Source organism: Nuphar pumila, chromosome 12 (genome assembly GCF_984573655.1).
Source record: "Nuphar pumila chromosome 12, dmNupPumi1.hap1.1, whole genome shotgun sequence".
Taxonomy (NCBI): domain Eukaryota; kingdom Viridiplantae; phylum Streptophyta; class Magnoliopsida; order Nymphaeales; family Nymphaeaceae; genus Nuphar; species Nuphar pumila.
In genome coordinates this window covers 11,666,151-11,682,034 of record NC_143260.1, presented here as the reverse complement: position 1 = coordinate 11,682,034, position 15,884 = coordinate 11,666,151, and the positions used below count along the sequence as shown (strand labels likewise).

General features: G+C 36.4%; 1 protein-coding gene across 1 annotated transcript; it reads right to left on the bottom strand.

Moving 5' to 3' along the window:
* Positions 1–12,816: 12,816 nt before the first annotated feature.
* On the bottom strand, positions 12,817–14,190 carry LOC149819995 (uncharacterized). Its single transcript, XM_089983703.1, has 2 exons — positions 13,843–14,190; positions 12,817–13,020 (listed from the first exon to the last, which is right to left on the bottom strand). Exons 1-2 carry the CDS (start codon positions 14,176–14,178, stop codon positions 12,934–12,936), a joined length of 423 nt encoding a protein of 140 aa, XP_089839829.1. The 5' UTR covers positions 14,179–14,190; the 3' UTR covers positions 12,817–12,933.
* Between the last annotated feature and the right edge of the window lie 1,694 nt (positions 14,191–15,884).

Here is a 15,884-nt window from a genome sequence, read left to right as displayed (position 1 = left end):
GCTAAAACCATGACATTTATTTAAACATGGATCTTGCAATTAATATTTTGAAAACAACACACACTTGAAAATATTCAGAACTCTTAAAACTTTACAAGTGCAAGTAAAAACATAATTTGTGTTGTTAAACTGAAAATTCTCCAAAAATTAAAAAATGTTACTAAACCTAAATAGCTGATTAGGTTAACTTCACTGCAAACAAGGACTATTATTTTTTTTTTGAAAGAACTGCATTAATTTCAGATATGATAAAACTAGGTAAAGACTGAAATAATGAGTCTAATGGTGCTACTTTTTTAGGTCAGGTGGACTGCTTAGGGTAGGTCAGGGTCCATCCCTATATCTGAACCAACTCAACCGATTTGTCTTGAATGACAAACACACACACACACACAAATAAATAAATAAATAAAAATAAACCATGTGCTCTTGATGGGACTTCCAGGGTCACAAGTGGACCTAGGTTGTGAGGTGAAATAAAAAAAATCATTTCCGATATCGAATCAGTATAGCACCTGGGTGCAACCTATCTCCACCTCTAAAAATTGCTATTCATGTTATAGATGGGTGGCAAACTGTTTTGAAAAACCATTGGCGGATGTGGAGTTGCACACAGATATGCATAAATACGTAATTCATACATGTGCATGAGCACACGCACGGACACTCAAGCATCGTAGGTCTACCCTACAAAAAGAATTGGGTTCAAGGGACAATCTAACATGATGGGAATGGAATGTAGCATGATATGAGACGTGAAATAATATTAATGTATATATTGGTTGGACTTACAAGCATCAAGGGTCATGGCCATCATTACAATTATCACAATTATTATATAATGCCATTATGATGATGACGATGATGTGATATAGTGGAAATGGTTAGGTGGCAATGGATAATATAGTGCCAAATGTGATGTTGGGTGATGCTGTCGACGAGGACGTGCACGGTCAAATATTTCAAAAAGCCAACTTAAAGAAGGTGGCAAGAATTGTGGTTTGGTTCATATCTTTTGAATTTTCAAGAAAGGGGCACCTGATTTGAAAGTAAGGGACAATGGGCACATAGTTTTGGTGGAGCCACAAAACGTGTTGCATCAGTCAAAATTCAAATTCTATAAAGGGACCAAAGTATGGAAGCTGCAATTATTTGGGAGGGGTCACTCGATTATGCAAATTTTGTGGCCTCATGAACAATAAAGTGCATGAATTAAAGCTTGAACATGGTGCTTGAGGGCCAGCTTACCTTTAACTTTACGCTGTCCATTCTTCCACTTCAACTCTATGACCCTTCTTTTATGAGTGGAGGCATTGAAAACAAATGAGAACCTATAAAAAGAGCAACTTACTACACACTATTTACGTGGTTAGGTGTTTATGAACACCTACGTCCACGGGTCAACAACTCTACTCAATATGACAACTTGAGTAAGTTTCATTATTGAGAGCCTTTATATAATTTTTTTACAAGTAGATAACATATCTGGACTCTGTTTCTTTCTCACATTATCGTGAACTCCACTCATCCTACTTGTACCCTCTTTACATTTTACGTGAACTTCTCTTGAGAGTTGGTTAGTATTGATAGCCGTCACTTGCCTTAGCCTCTTAGCCACCTCATCGTGATCCTCTTTATCTTTATCCCACATTTGGTTATGAGACTCCACCATTTGCTTAGCCACCTCATCGTGATCCTTATCACATATGCGATTATGAGACTCATGTATATCATGATCTTTATTGCATATACGATTATCCTGCATGTGATTATCATTCCCCCACAAACTCAAGCTGGGGTGAATCCACAACCCGAGTTTGCTATGAAGCCGATAAAAAATAATTTGAGGGAGAGCCTTGGTTAAAATGTCTGCTACTTGTGATAAAGGTACAAACTTAGTGATAAGACTGCCACAAGCTATCTTTTCTCGAACAAAGTAAAAATCAATATCAACATGCTTCATGCGAGAGTGAAAGGATGGTTTAATGGTAACTGAAAGAGCTGAAAGATTGTCATAAAATAGAATAAGTGGTTCATATAAATATATCCCAATATCCCAAAGAATAAATGATAACCATGTAAGTTTTGTTGCAGTCGATGCCATTGCTTTGTATTAAGCTTCAGTGCTCGAACAAGCCACTGTGTGTTATTTTTAGCACTCCAAGATATGCAATTGGCACCAAGAAAAGTGTAAAAACCTGTGGTGGATCTTCTGGTAAGAGGACAACCTACCCAATCCGCATAAGAGAAAACATATAATTGAATTGGAGTATTAGCCAATAACTGAGTTCCATACTCACTAGTGCCATGAATATATCACATAATTCCTTTCACTATTTGAAAGTGAAACTCAGTGAGATTTTGCATGAATTGACTAACATAATTTACGCTGAATGAAATGTCTGATCTAGTGAATGTCAAATATTATAACTCTCTAACCAGACTTCTATACAAAGTGTAGTCATGGGATAATCTTTCACTTTCTTTTATAGGACGAAGATTAGATGCCGTTGGAGTGCAAACAGACTTGGCGCCAAGCATCTGAGCATGATCTAATAAGGCATAGGCATACCTTTTCTGATTTAAGAATAGGTCTTGAGAGAAGCGATGAACCTCAATTCCCAAAAAATAGTGAAGATAGCCTAGATCTTTCATGGAAAACTCATGGCTGACTTTGGCAACAAACTCATTTATCATGGTGAGATTGTTTCCTGTGACAATACTATCATTAACATAAAGTAGAAGAAACATTATCCCATGATGACTTTGATAAATAAACAAGGATGTGTCAACAACACTGGAATAAAACCCCATAAAGAACAAGAATGTACCAAACCTGTCATACCAGGCTCACAGAGCTTGTTTCAAACCATGTAGAGATCTATTTAATTTACACACAAAATCAAGTTTATCTTTATCACGATACCCAAAAAGTTGATCAATTTAGACATTTTAAGTTAGAAACCCATGTAAAAATGTATTCTTGACGTATAACTGCTTGATATCTCAGTTATAGGCAAGAACAACTGTCAGAACAATTCTAATGGATGAAGGCTTTACAATATGAGAGAAAGTCTCAACAAAATCGACTCTGGGTATTTGATTGAACCCTTTAGCCACTAGATGAGATTTAAGGCGTTCTACACTTCCATCACTTTTAATTTTTGTTTTAAATATCCATCTGCTCCTGATCACATTCATATTAGGTGTGCGGGGAACTAAAGCCCACATGTCATTTTGTTCTAAAGCAAGCAACTCTTCTTCCATAGCTTGATGCCAGTCTGGATTTTTCAAAGCCTCATTAATAGTTTTTGGTTCTAGTGGAATAGTTAGAGCAAAAAATTATTTAGGATTTGGTTTGATTATTCCCTCTTTTGACCATGCGACTATAGGATGATTATTTTGAACATCTATCCCAACAACATTAGAATTTGTAGTTTGGATAACACCTTCTTTCGATTGAATGTCAGGTTCAAGAGAAATCGGATTTTCATGAATCTCATGATTATCAAGATTTTGAGAATCATTTGGACACTCAGTGGGAAAGCTAGACCTGTTATCTTGGAGAGCACTAGTTAGATGGTTATCATTAATGCCCCTTTTCTCTGTAGAAGTATCATCCTAATGACAATAGTTGGAATCAATAAAGCTTACTAGTTCTTCATTGTCAGATATAGATGCAAATAGTTTGCCGGGAGTTTTGTATGAAAAAACATGCTCATCAAACATAACATGTCTAGATATAAAAACATGGCCAGTAGGAGGGTAGAGACACCTCTATCTCTTATAAAACTCGCTGTATCCCAAAAATACACATGGTAGAGACCGTAGTTCAAACTTATTCTTGTTATAGTCTCTAATATATGGAAAACATCTATAGCCAAACGATCTAAAGCATGAAAAATCTGATTGTTTTCTTGTTAACAACTCAAATGGTGACTTCATATGAAGATTTGGAGATGAAAGTTTATTAATCAACCATATAACAGTGGAAAAAACTTTCATCCAAAAATATGTTGGAATTTTACTATAAAAAATCATAGTTAATCCCAGTTTAGTAATATAGCGATGTTTACGCTCTGCCATTCCATTTTGTTCTGGTGTTTTGGGCAAGCTTTAATATGTTTATGCCTTTTTCTTTCAAATATTTTTTCAGAATACGGCTATGGAACTCACCTCCTTCGTCAGTTTGAACAATTTTAATTTTTTTCTCAAACTGAGTAATCACCAATTTGTGAAATTCAATAAATATTTTTGTGAGTTCCGATTTGGCTTTCAACGGATAAAACCATGTGAATCTAGAGTATTCATCAACAAATATAGTATAAAACTTAAATTTTTGAAAAGAAGATATGGGTGCCGGTCCCCACAAATCACAATGAACCTTGTCAAACAACTAAGAGCAATGTTCATCAACTTGAAGAAACAGTAACCACACATTTTGCCCATTTGGAAACTCGGGCAAACAGATAAGAACTTATTATATGCAGTTACTTTAATAAAATTATTTTTAACTACAAAATCAACCAGCAGAATAGTGGGATGGTCGAGTCTTAAGTGCCAGACATCCTTGCTAACATATCAAAACCGTGTAGAATAAAAGACTTGTTTGTTTTCTGGCGTGAATCCATACATGCCACCGATTCTATTGCCCATCACTACTACTTTGTTGTTGGCTTTGTCCTTCACCAAAAAACCGTCAGACGAGAACTCAAACAAATAAGGCATGTCAGAGGTTAACTGGCTAAGAAAAATCAGATTTTCTTAATTTCAGGAACAATAAGAACATTTTCAAGAATCAATTCTTTGCTTTCAACTTTTAGGTTTGCCGTTCCCATGTGAGTAATAGCAACTTTAGATCCGTCACCAATCATAATTTTTTTGAACCATAATACTTATTAAGATTGTCAAGTTTACCTGCATTTGAAGTAACATGGGTAGTAGCTCTTGTATCTAGAAACCATGCATTGTCTTTACTATCAGAGAGTTTTAATGCTATAAGCGCTTGGGGAATATCTTCAACCTTAAATGCTTGATTGAATCGATGCCAATAATTGATAGTACTGTGATTCAACTTGAAACAAAATTGACAAATCATGCCCTTTTCCTTAATTTTCGTTTGAACTTGACTTATTGTTTGACCATTGAAAGGCTTCTTTTGAGTGAATTTGTTTTTACAAATTATGGTTTGACCTGCTTGAGTAAACTCATGACCTTTTGAAGAAAACTGTTATTTTTTGTTGGAGTATCAACATTTTTGATTTCCAGTTCTTTGACTAAAAAATGTTGAGTGATTGTTCACTCCTTCATATAGATCACATCTGGTTTGATGGCTTTGCAACAACACAACAACTTATTCATAAGACGAGGTTGGTGGTTTGAGCATGGTTGTAACCAACGATTCATAACCGGCTCCAACCCCATTCAATAACCAAAACACCTTGGTGTCATCATCAATAGGCTTGCCTATGACCGCAAGCTCATCACATATATTTTTGAAGCTATTGATATAATCGACTATAGGCATTTCATTTTTTCGATGGAGTTGTAACTTTTGAACAAGCAGAATATCTCGTTCTTTAGATACATGGGCAAAGGAGGTTATCAAAGCATTCCATACCTCTCAAGAGGTTTGAAGGCTAACAACAATTCCAAGAACTTCATCTGCAGGAGTACCAATAATCCATCCTCATAGCATACAATCTGATTTCCTCCATGTCATGTATTCAGGATTCATAGCAGCACCCGTAGGAGTCTGCATATATTGAGGCATCATGGGGTATTCCCCATCAAGAAAGCCTGCCATGTCTTGGCTTTTAACAAGACCAAGAAACTGAGTTTGCTATAACAGAAAGTTGTTATGGTTAAGTTTAATTGTCACAAAATTAGTGACATTCAAGTTAAATGGATATGAATATTTCACCGATGAAGTCGACTCAATTGAGATGACAATCATGATAATGAGAAAAAAAAATGAATGCGAAAATTCCCTCACCAGGCAACGAGCTCTGATACCATAAAAACAAATAAGAACATATGGAAAGAGCAACTTACTACACACGATTTAGGTGGTTCAGTGTTTATAAACACCTATATGCATGTGTCAACAACTCTACTCAATATGACGACTTGAGTAGGTTCCATTATTAAGAGCCTTTATATAATTTTTTACAAGTAGATAACATATCTAGACTCTCTCTCTTTCTCATATTATCGTGAACTCTACTCATCCTAGTTGAACTCTCTTTACATTTTACGTGAACTCCTCTTGAGAGTTGGTTAGTATTGATAGCCTTCATTTGCCTTAGCCTCTTAGCCACCTCATCGTGATCCTCTTTATCTTTATCACACATTTGGTTGAGACTCCTGATCCTCTTTATCTTTATTGCACATTTGGTTATGAGACTCCACCATTTTCTTAGCCACCTCATCGTGATCCTTATCACGTATACGATTATGAGACTCATGTATATCAAGATCCTTATCACGCATACGGTTATCCTGCATGTCATTATCAGCCATAACAAACTGAAGCTTAATTAAAAGGTAACTCATGGTCTCTCTCGAGGTGCCAATCTGGGTTTTTTTTTTGGCATCCCAACAAAGCGTGTGTTTGCTTTGCTATGACATGCAAGAATCTTTTGTTCTCCTAGTTGGTAGTACCCATCTATGAGAAGCTCGCATTAATTGTCTTCGATAGACTTCAACTTCAATTGGGAAGTGGACATTTCTTAAGGGCCTTCCTTATGGTCAGATCGTGACATTGTTGGGGAAAGGGATGAAACTTACCTTTTGCGATATTGAATCCTATATATGTGCCTGAAAATTGAGTTCGAAGGTGAAGAATATTTGCACCTCAGATTACATCCATATGGTGAAATTTAAGAAAAAAATAAAGAAACTCATGAAAATATGGCTTATGGTGGCACACACTTGATTTACATAGATCTACACTCTAAAAGAAAAATGTAATAATTGGAAGTTTAGCATGTTCTATTTATTATTTTCATGTGTTAAAGTTGACTCAAATATGATGTTTGATACTATTTTTAAACCACCCTTACTTTCATGAACTATGAGTCATTGATTTTCACCTTCTTCAAAATAAAATCTTATAGTGTATTTGATATGATAAAACCTTCCAACATAGTAAATAAACCATGCTAAACACATTTAAATGATTCGATTTACCATTTGGTGGCTAGATTATTAGGTGAAAAGATCAGGTGCAATATAATTGCACAAATATTTGTGTGCACCTAAACACCCTCCATCCTATGAAGAGGGCCTTGTCAGTTGTGGGGCCCAAGGCCTGATGAAGGGCAAACATGCTTAATGCACAAAATTTGTGCCATGTGATTGCACCTGATCTAGAATCAATTATTAGTGGTCAATTGATTGAAATGATCAAGACACCTTCAAAAGTAATCACACTTTTGAAATTATATTATTACTTTTATTTCAAAGAGAAAAAACTCAAATACATTTTTTTAAAAAATATAGATATATACAGTAGAGTCACTAGAATATGAGAACTAGAAATATGGGCATTTCCAACATTTTTTTTTGCAAATCCAATCATGTGAATGTGCTTGGCATGGTGAATTTGCTAGGAATCAACCATTGGAGAATGTATTTTTAATGAAAAAATGTGATTTTAGAAAGCTTGAATATTTATGAAGATTATGAACCATTGATTTTAAATCCTTAAAAAAATCTTGTTTATGCATCAAAATCGGTTAGATTCAAGAGAAAAGAACAAGAAATCCATAAAAATCATGGTTTATACATTAGTTCTCATATTCTAGTGACTCGTATATAGGATGAGAAAATATTTGCTACACTTGTAGTTAAGGAACCCCAACTTAAAACATATAAGAGAAGGTTGTTTTGACCAAAGCGGACACATGTATGTGTTCATATGGTCAAAATCAAGGTTGATAGACTAGAAGCAAAAGCAAGAAATGATACGAGAAGCTAGCAGGGCAACTTAAAATTTATAGGATGTGAGAAGCGAATTATCAATTTGAAAGCGAAACATAAATAAAAAAGAAAGCAATATGAGAACTGAGCAGGAATCAAACAAGAAGCAAAACTAAAGTTTTTCACTAGAGGATTCTCTATCCACAAGTGTAGCGGGCGAACACACACACACTTATATATAAATAAAGTGGTAGCTGTCTATCACTTTTTGAGGGTACCATAAATGAATAGGAGTTTTCAAGTTGTTTTTTGTATCCTTATGAGGTATTCAACATGGTTGATTTGGTAAGAAATGATACTTGGATAATGTTTTTTTGATAAAAACATATTGTTTAAGCATTTGAATATTTTTAAAAATTATAGACCATTGACTTTTAAATCTTATAAAAACCTAATCGTGTGTCAGAATTGGACGATCCAAGAGTTGATTCCTATAAAATCAAGCATGCAGATCAAATTTGTTTGGTCAGATTTTACAAAATACAGAAAAAAACCTTCTAAATCTTAGTAAGTTGGCGGTAGGCTAGAAAAGTGGTAGGCAGGCTACCACCTACTTTCTCTCTCTTTCTCTATCTATGTAGATCGCATTTGTATGGTCAGATTTTAGAAAAAATAAAAAATCCTTCAAAATCCTGAGTAATACTCGGGCGTACCAACTCCCACCTACTAGAAATCATAGCTGTAGGTTGTATATTCTCAATAAAACCTTATGGATGTAATCAACATAGTTTATTTGATAGGAATCATGCTTTGGATCATGTTTTTTGACATAAAAATAGGTTTTTTTAAGTCCTAAAATTTTGATAATTGTGGGCCATTGATTTTTAAAGGTCTTAAAAAACGTAATCACATATTCCAAAACTTGTTTTCTAGTAAATAATGCTTATAGATCATATCTATAGAGTCTGATCAACAAAAAAAGTTCATGAAATTTGAAATTTTGGACCGTTGATTTTTTAAACTTTATAAAAACCCACCCATGTGTTTAAATCAAATGCTTCAATAACTGATCCCTATAAAATCAAGTACATATATCACATTTGTACGGTCAGAATTTTAAACTAAAATGAAAAAAGCCTGAAAAACCTATTTAGCACATGGTTTAAAACCGACTTATATATATATATATACCCCTTCCTATTAAATGTCTTTAAGAAACAACGGTTGGCTGAAGGCAAAGTTGTTACTTGTGCTGAGGCACCATGTGATTTATAATTAGCTAAGTATAGCTTGTAGAGCCCCAAGGGGTTTGGCACAGAGGAGGCGGCCTTGGCCACTAGGTCATGCATGGTTTCCATTGAGCGTTAGCCCCTTGCCCATGCATTAATGAGGACAAGGGATAAGCCCTTACTCGACCGAAGCTTTGCGTCTCCCTTGGGGAAAGGGGTGCGCCATGGGTTTACACCGTCAAGATAACTATCACAAGTACGACTAGGTCTCTGATTCTGAGGGCGGTTTCCAGTCTTTCGTGGAAGAAAAAGGTCTTACCTTATGAACATCATAAGATTGGCAAATTAATGGCAAGCCAGTAACTAGGGATGCAAATGGGCCGAATCCAAGATGGAGGTTTTTGCAATTTTTGGCTGTTCTAGATCCGATCTTGATCCAACTCTCCATGTACTTAGCTGTTTTGGATCAGACCCATTTTCGTCCCTACCAGTGACTTCTGGATCTGAAATGGATGGGTCCGAAGGGTTGTCTGCTGCTTCCATGCAAGAATGAAAAACCCACCCGTGAGTGCAAATGCACACGTGCACTTGGATCATGAACTAAGCCGTGACACGGATTAATATGTTCTGTGTGATGAACCATCACATAAGGGCTTCGAGTCTGACTATGCTGGAAACGTTTGCTATACATCGGATGGTTATATGTAAATATATAAGTAAAATCATGGTGAAAATGCATGCAAGGCTGCACGAAAATAGATCTTGAAAGAAAAACTAGAAATACTTAGAAATTGAAATATCTATAAAAAACTGAAAATAGTAAACCTAGAAACTGTTGTATAGCATAAGACCTCTAATCTCTTGCACCTACTTTCATTTACTTAGAAATAAATGATTCCAATTCTACCAACGGGAGCTCCCCTTGTCTGGTAGGAGTAGCTAGTGCACGTCACCCTGTGTTGGGAATTTGCATGTTCAAAACCCAATGGTATAGTTGTATAACTGGTAGGGGTCTGCCTAACCTCAGCTTGCCTTTCAAGAAAAAAAAAATGATTCTAATTCAGATGGATTTAAAGCCTCCAAAATCTGGACGATGGGTTTGCGGTACTTGCCCTTGCCCTCGATGCTCGAACCCATCATGAACCCGTGGAAGGCGCTTGCTGAAGTCTCCGCTGCTGCACGTGTTGCAGGCTGGGGAGCTCGAGCTGGCAGGGGGTCAAGCGCCCGTTGCTGCTCATGTCGATGGCAAACCTCCCGCCCCTCGACATGCTCAACATCGACTCTGCGAGGAGGACGCCGCTTCCCATCCCGCCGCCCACTGCGTCGGTGATGAGCTTGAACCGGTAGCCCAGAGAGTCTCTTCTCCTGCTCTTCGGCCAAGCCTCCAGCCGCCCCCAAGTCTTCCATGTTCCCTCGGCTGGTTGGAGGATCAACCAGGTGGCAGGGTTCGACCGGCTCACCCGATCTGAGTCGGAGGAGGCCCTGAACGGCGCCACCAGCGAAACACATGGCTTGTGATCTACCATCCCTTCCTCTCCTTGGAAGGGCATTCCCTGTCACTACCCAGCGACCACAGCCAGCTTCTAGATGACCTGCAAGGATCCAACGGCAAGGATCTGAAAAAATCTCACATTGCAAAAAAAAATGCAACTTAGTTTCAACCTCAGAACAAGAAAAGAGAGATAACACATAAAATGGAGAACGAAATCCAAGGTTTAGAGTTTAGATAATGCTGAAAACCTAAAAAAAGGTTCACGAACTTCAAAAACCAAAAGAACACAAGCAATTGATTGAACAAGAAAAAGGAAGAAACAAACACCAGATCTGAAATTATTTCAAAATGAAAAAGGGACTGTTTGTTGGATTTTAAATCCACCAAAAAACTGAAAGGATCGATAATCTTGTCCGCGCTAAATCATTGAAAGCAAAACATAAACCGAATCTTAATGCAGAAGCGTACTTAAATCTATTGGTACTTCAACAAATCTTTGACGGGTATGATCTTTCAGAACCTGTATACATGACCCTTGCGTTTCTCTAAACCTTATAAGAGAGAGACTGATTTCTTTTGTTGTTGATGGGAAGCCTGAAGAGAGGGTCACTATATAAAGTTTGTGGACCATAACCTAATTGTAACCACCTAATTAAAAGTCTATTTTAAATTCAGCCCATCATAGAATTAAAAATTAACACAAAAGGGTATAATAAGTCTCTTCACATAACAATACCATACTATATGAGATACCAGATGACCCAACCAAATTAGATCACATAAAGAGGGCCTAAACCTAAGACAACTTATAACGTGTGACATATCATATATAGGCTCGCACAATTTTCTCAACAATCTCTCACTTGAGCGTAACCTTATAATCACACATTATAACCTTATAAGCTCAAAAACACTGTCTTATCATTTGATATCTCTACCAATCTGGTTCATTGATCATGTCAACATATAACCAAAGTGGTCTTCATTACAAATAATGTAACATGACCCATCAATGATCACATATATTGACATAATAAAAGGACATGGATCAAGTACGAATGTGAAGCATGAAAATTACATGTAATGTGATCAAACACGCCTATTTCCAACTGGTCCTTCCTTAAACTTTAATAAGATCATAACATATGAGTACAAAATGAAACCGAAATTAAAACTTTATACTGAAGTGGTAAAATGAACTTTATTTTATTATAAAATGTTTAAATACAAACTCCCACTAAACCTGCATATTATAAAATGATAAAACACCCATTCAAGTAGTATGCTTGTGAAAGACCTTAGGTGACAAACCTTTAGTAAACAAATCCACAATTATGGAGTTTGTGCCAATATGTTCTATAGATATTTGACCATTCTGCAATCTTTATTTAACAACAAAGAACTTAATTTCAATATGCTTTGACTTTGATGAGCTCCTATTGTTATTAGAATATAGCACAATCGAATTATTGTCATAAAATAACTTTAACGATCTCTCAATATTATCTAAAATCCGCAGCCCTGTGACAAAATTATGTAATCATATTCTATGATTGGATGCCTCATAACAGGCTATGAACTCTGCTGCTATAGTAGAAGAAGCAATGAGTGTCTGCTTGACACTCTTTCAAGAAATAGCTCCCCTGGCCAACAGAAAAACATAACCTGACGCGGATCTATGACTGTCTTGACATCCTACAAAGTCAGAATCAGAATACTTAATCACTACAACAGAGCAGTAGATTAGCGACGACCACCTTTCGTCGCTAATCCGTCGCTAATCCGTCGCTAACCATGTTAGCGACGGATTAGCGACAACGCGGCGACAGTATGCTTACGTCGCGAATATTTCGACGCTAACTGGCGACGAAATAATTCCGTCGCCAAGTCCGTCGCTAATTGCGACGGAATAACGAGCGCTATATTCCGTCGCCAATCCGCCGGTACTAAACGGCGACCACGGCGTGGCGACGGATTTAATTCCGTCGCTAAGCCGTCGCTAGATTAATATGAATAGCGACGGAATCATCCGTCGCTAATCCGTCGCAAAAACGAAAAAAAATCAAAAAAAATTTATTTAAAAATTAATTACGGAGAACTGTACAATTTATATTTCCTGTACAATTTATATTTCCTGTAAATAAAAAACAAACCACACAAAAAAATTCATATAACAAGTATCTATAATAATTAATCGTTCCACCTTAAAACTAAGAAGTTTAATTATTTACAATTCAACAATTACAATTAGGAAAAATAAAAAAAATAGAACTTCTTCAACACAGTCCTCTAATCATCGCCAAGATTTTGTGCGTCTTCTTGTTCATTGTCTTTATCTGTCCCTTCAGCTCCACTACCCTGATTATCGCTAGCAGCCTACACAAGAAAAGAACAGTCAGTATTGATAAACAAAATATAATGAAATAAATTACACACTATATGTGATTCTATCATGTGCTCATGTGTGATCTAAGGCAATAAAAAAACTCTATATGTGATTCTATCATGCTCATATGTGTGCTAAGGCAGTCAAAAAATTGAATATGTGATTATAGCATGTTCATATGTGTTCTAAGGCATATAAAAAAACTCTATATGTGATTCTACCATGCTCAGATGTGCTTTAAGGCAAGCAAAAAACTATATATGTGATTCGATCATGCTCGTATGTGTGCTAAGGCAGTAAAAAAATTGAATATGTGAATATAGCATGCTCATATGTGCTCTAAGGCAGGCAAAGCCAAAAATTTTATATGTGATTCTATCATAAATGATATATAACATGTTCATATGTGTTCTAAGGCAGTTAAAAAACTCTATATGTTATTATAGCATGTTCATATGTGTGCTAAGGCAGTCAAAAAACAGAATATGTGATTATAATATGCTCATATGTGTTCTTAGGCAGTAAAAAAACTGAATATGTGATTATAGCATGCTTATGTGTTCTAATGCAATCAAAAAAACTTTATATGTGATTCTATCATGCTCATATGTGCTCTAAGACAGACAAAAAGTTAAATATATATATATGTGATTCTATCATGCTCATATGTGTGCTAAGGCAGTAAAAAAATTGAATATGTGATTATAGCATGTTCATATGTGTTCTAAGGCATCTAGAAAAACTCTATATGTGATTCTACCATGCTCAGATGTGCTTTAAGATAGTCAAAAAAACTATATATGTGATTATACCTGAGAGGGACCTGGAATCGAAGATCCCCTATCCTGAACAGCGGCCTTGATCTCATTTCGGAGAAAGGGGGCGACGGTGTATTGGAAGTAGTTATTCAGTGATTCATTAATGATCTCGCGTACATCATCACCGGAAAGAATAGTCGGCTGCTTGGAGCTTATGTCGGCGCAAGAAGTTGGTGAGCCGTAACTGGAAGAACCAATAACTGGTGAAGTGTTCATATTACTCCCAAACCCGAACACGCGACCTTTTTTGGGTTCACCTGCTGCAGTCACCCATGCTGTAGGATCAAATGATGGATGCTGAGTAGCGTCTTCACCATATCGCTCTACCATTTGTTGCTCATATGCCTCCTACAAAATAATGTTTAAAGTATTCATTAATAATTAATGATAACATTATGATGACTTGCATATATATTGCAATGATTATTAATAGAATTAATACATACCGTTGTCGTTCTCGCCTTCTCTGATACGAAGACTCCCGTGGTCTTCCGTTTATGTGTTTCTACAAACACATCCTTATATGGTACACTGCCTCCTTTTTCTGCTTCCTGCGAAGTTAAATGACAAAAGATTTAGTACACAAATTTGCAACTATACTTATAAAATTAATATTATATATTGATGAGTTACCATTTTCTTTAGGTGGCTCCCAAATGTCTTAGATCCACCTGTGTGTAGATGGGCTTCGGGCATCTTCGATCGATTTTGTGAAGCCTTCGCAGAGCGATTTTTAAATGCATCTCCCGCCCACATATCGCACATTTCATCCCAGTAATCTCTCCTGATAGTAATAGGACCATGGCCCTTCCACAGTAATGGATCATCTACTACGCCAGATGCTTTTTTTGCTGCAGTCTTCATAGTGTGCAGCATGTCTGCAAATCGATTGGCAGCCACCTTCTGCCACACCTTCCTTGCATCATTTTCTTCCACCGTAGTTGCAAAGCGATTCGAAGCCTACAAATATTTTCAGAAAGTTAGTAGACATTGCTTAAATAAATTAAATATGAAACACATTAACTATGAGGAACAACTGTATACCATGAATGAGGACCACAATCTGTCTAATACCTCCTTTGGGTACTCTTTCCATTGAGCAACTGGTCCTGGTAGATGTTGAAGAAGTGAATTCCTAATCTCCCGTACTACTTCTTGTGGCTCAAACCTCGTGCTGCACATGAATTGTTACACAGTAAATATCAATATAAAATATTTAAAAGATATGCAATAATTGAAAACAAAATACTTACGGTCGATTATCGATATACACTATTCGAATGAGTCTTCTTGTGCCAGCCTGTGAAGACCCTGTTTCCTGTGTTGGCTGTTGACTTGTGCGATCAACTGGTGTAGGTGGGTCGTATACAGGCGCAACATCATCTGTAAAAAAATACACACCAAGTTCTCAGAATGTGCATTTGAACTAATCAAGCATCTAATTAGTTATATGATATACCTATCACAGGAGCCCGTGAAGATGAAGGTTGAGCCTGGCTACTACTGGATGAGCGACCACTATAACCTCCACGAACCATATTCTAACAAATAACATATGTCATACAATACATTCAAATAATTCACATCAAGTATTACAATGCATTCAAGTCATTCACATCAAGCATTGCAATGCATTCAAATAATTCAAATCATTGACATCAAGTATTGCACTAATTCAAATCATTCGTTAATTGCATAAATTATAATACATTCAGATAAATTACAATGCATTCGAATCATTCGTATCAAGTATTACAATACATTGAAATAAAATTTTTAATCATTCACACCAAGTATTGCAATACAACTCACATCAAGTATTATCGTGCACCACATTCACCCGTGCATCAAAATCGTTTCTAAATTCTTCTCCATGAAACGCCCAGTTCTGATAATCACTCACAAAACCCTTCCTGTATAGGTGATGTCTAACGCCATGAGGTTCTACAAATCGATTATTCTTACAAATCTTGCAGGGACACCTAATCCGACCTGTGGGATCTACCGTACTGACACTCGCCGTTGCAAATTCAATA

Coding starts and splice junctions, on each gene's coding strand:
- LOC149819995 (XM_089983703.1), bottom strand. CDS start 14,178: ATGGTAGAGCGATATGGTGAAGACGCTACTCAGCATCCATCATTTGAT. Junction 13,021..13,842: donor CGATTCCAGGTCCCTCTCAG/GTATAATCACAT, acceptor TTTCTTGTGTAG/GCTGCTAGCGATAATCAGGG.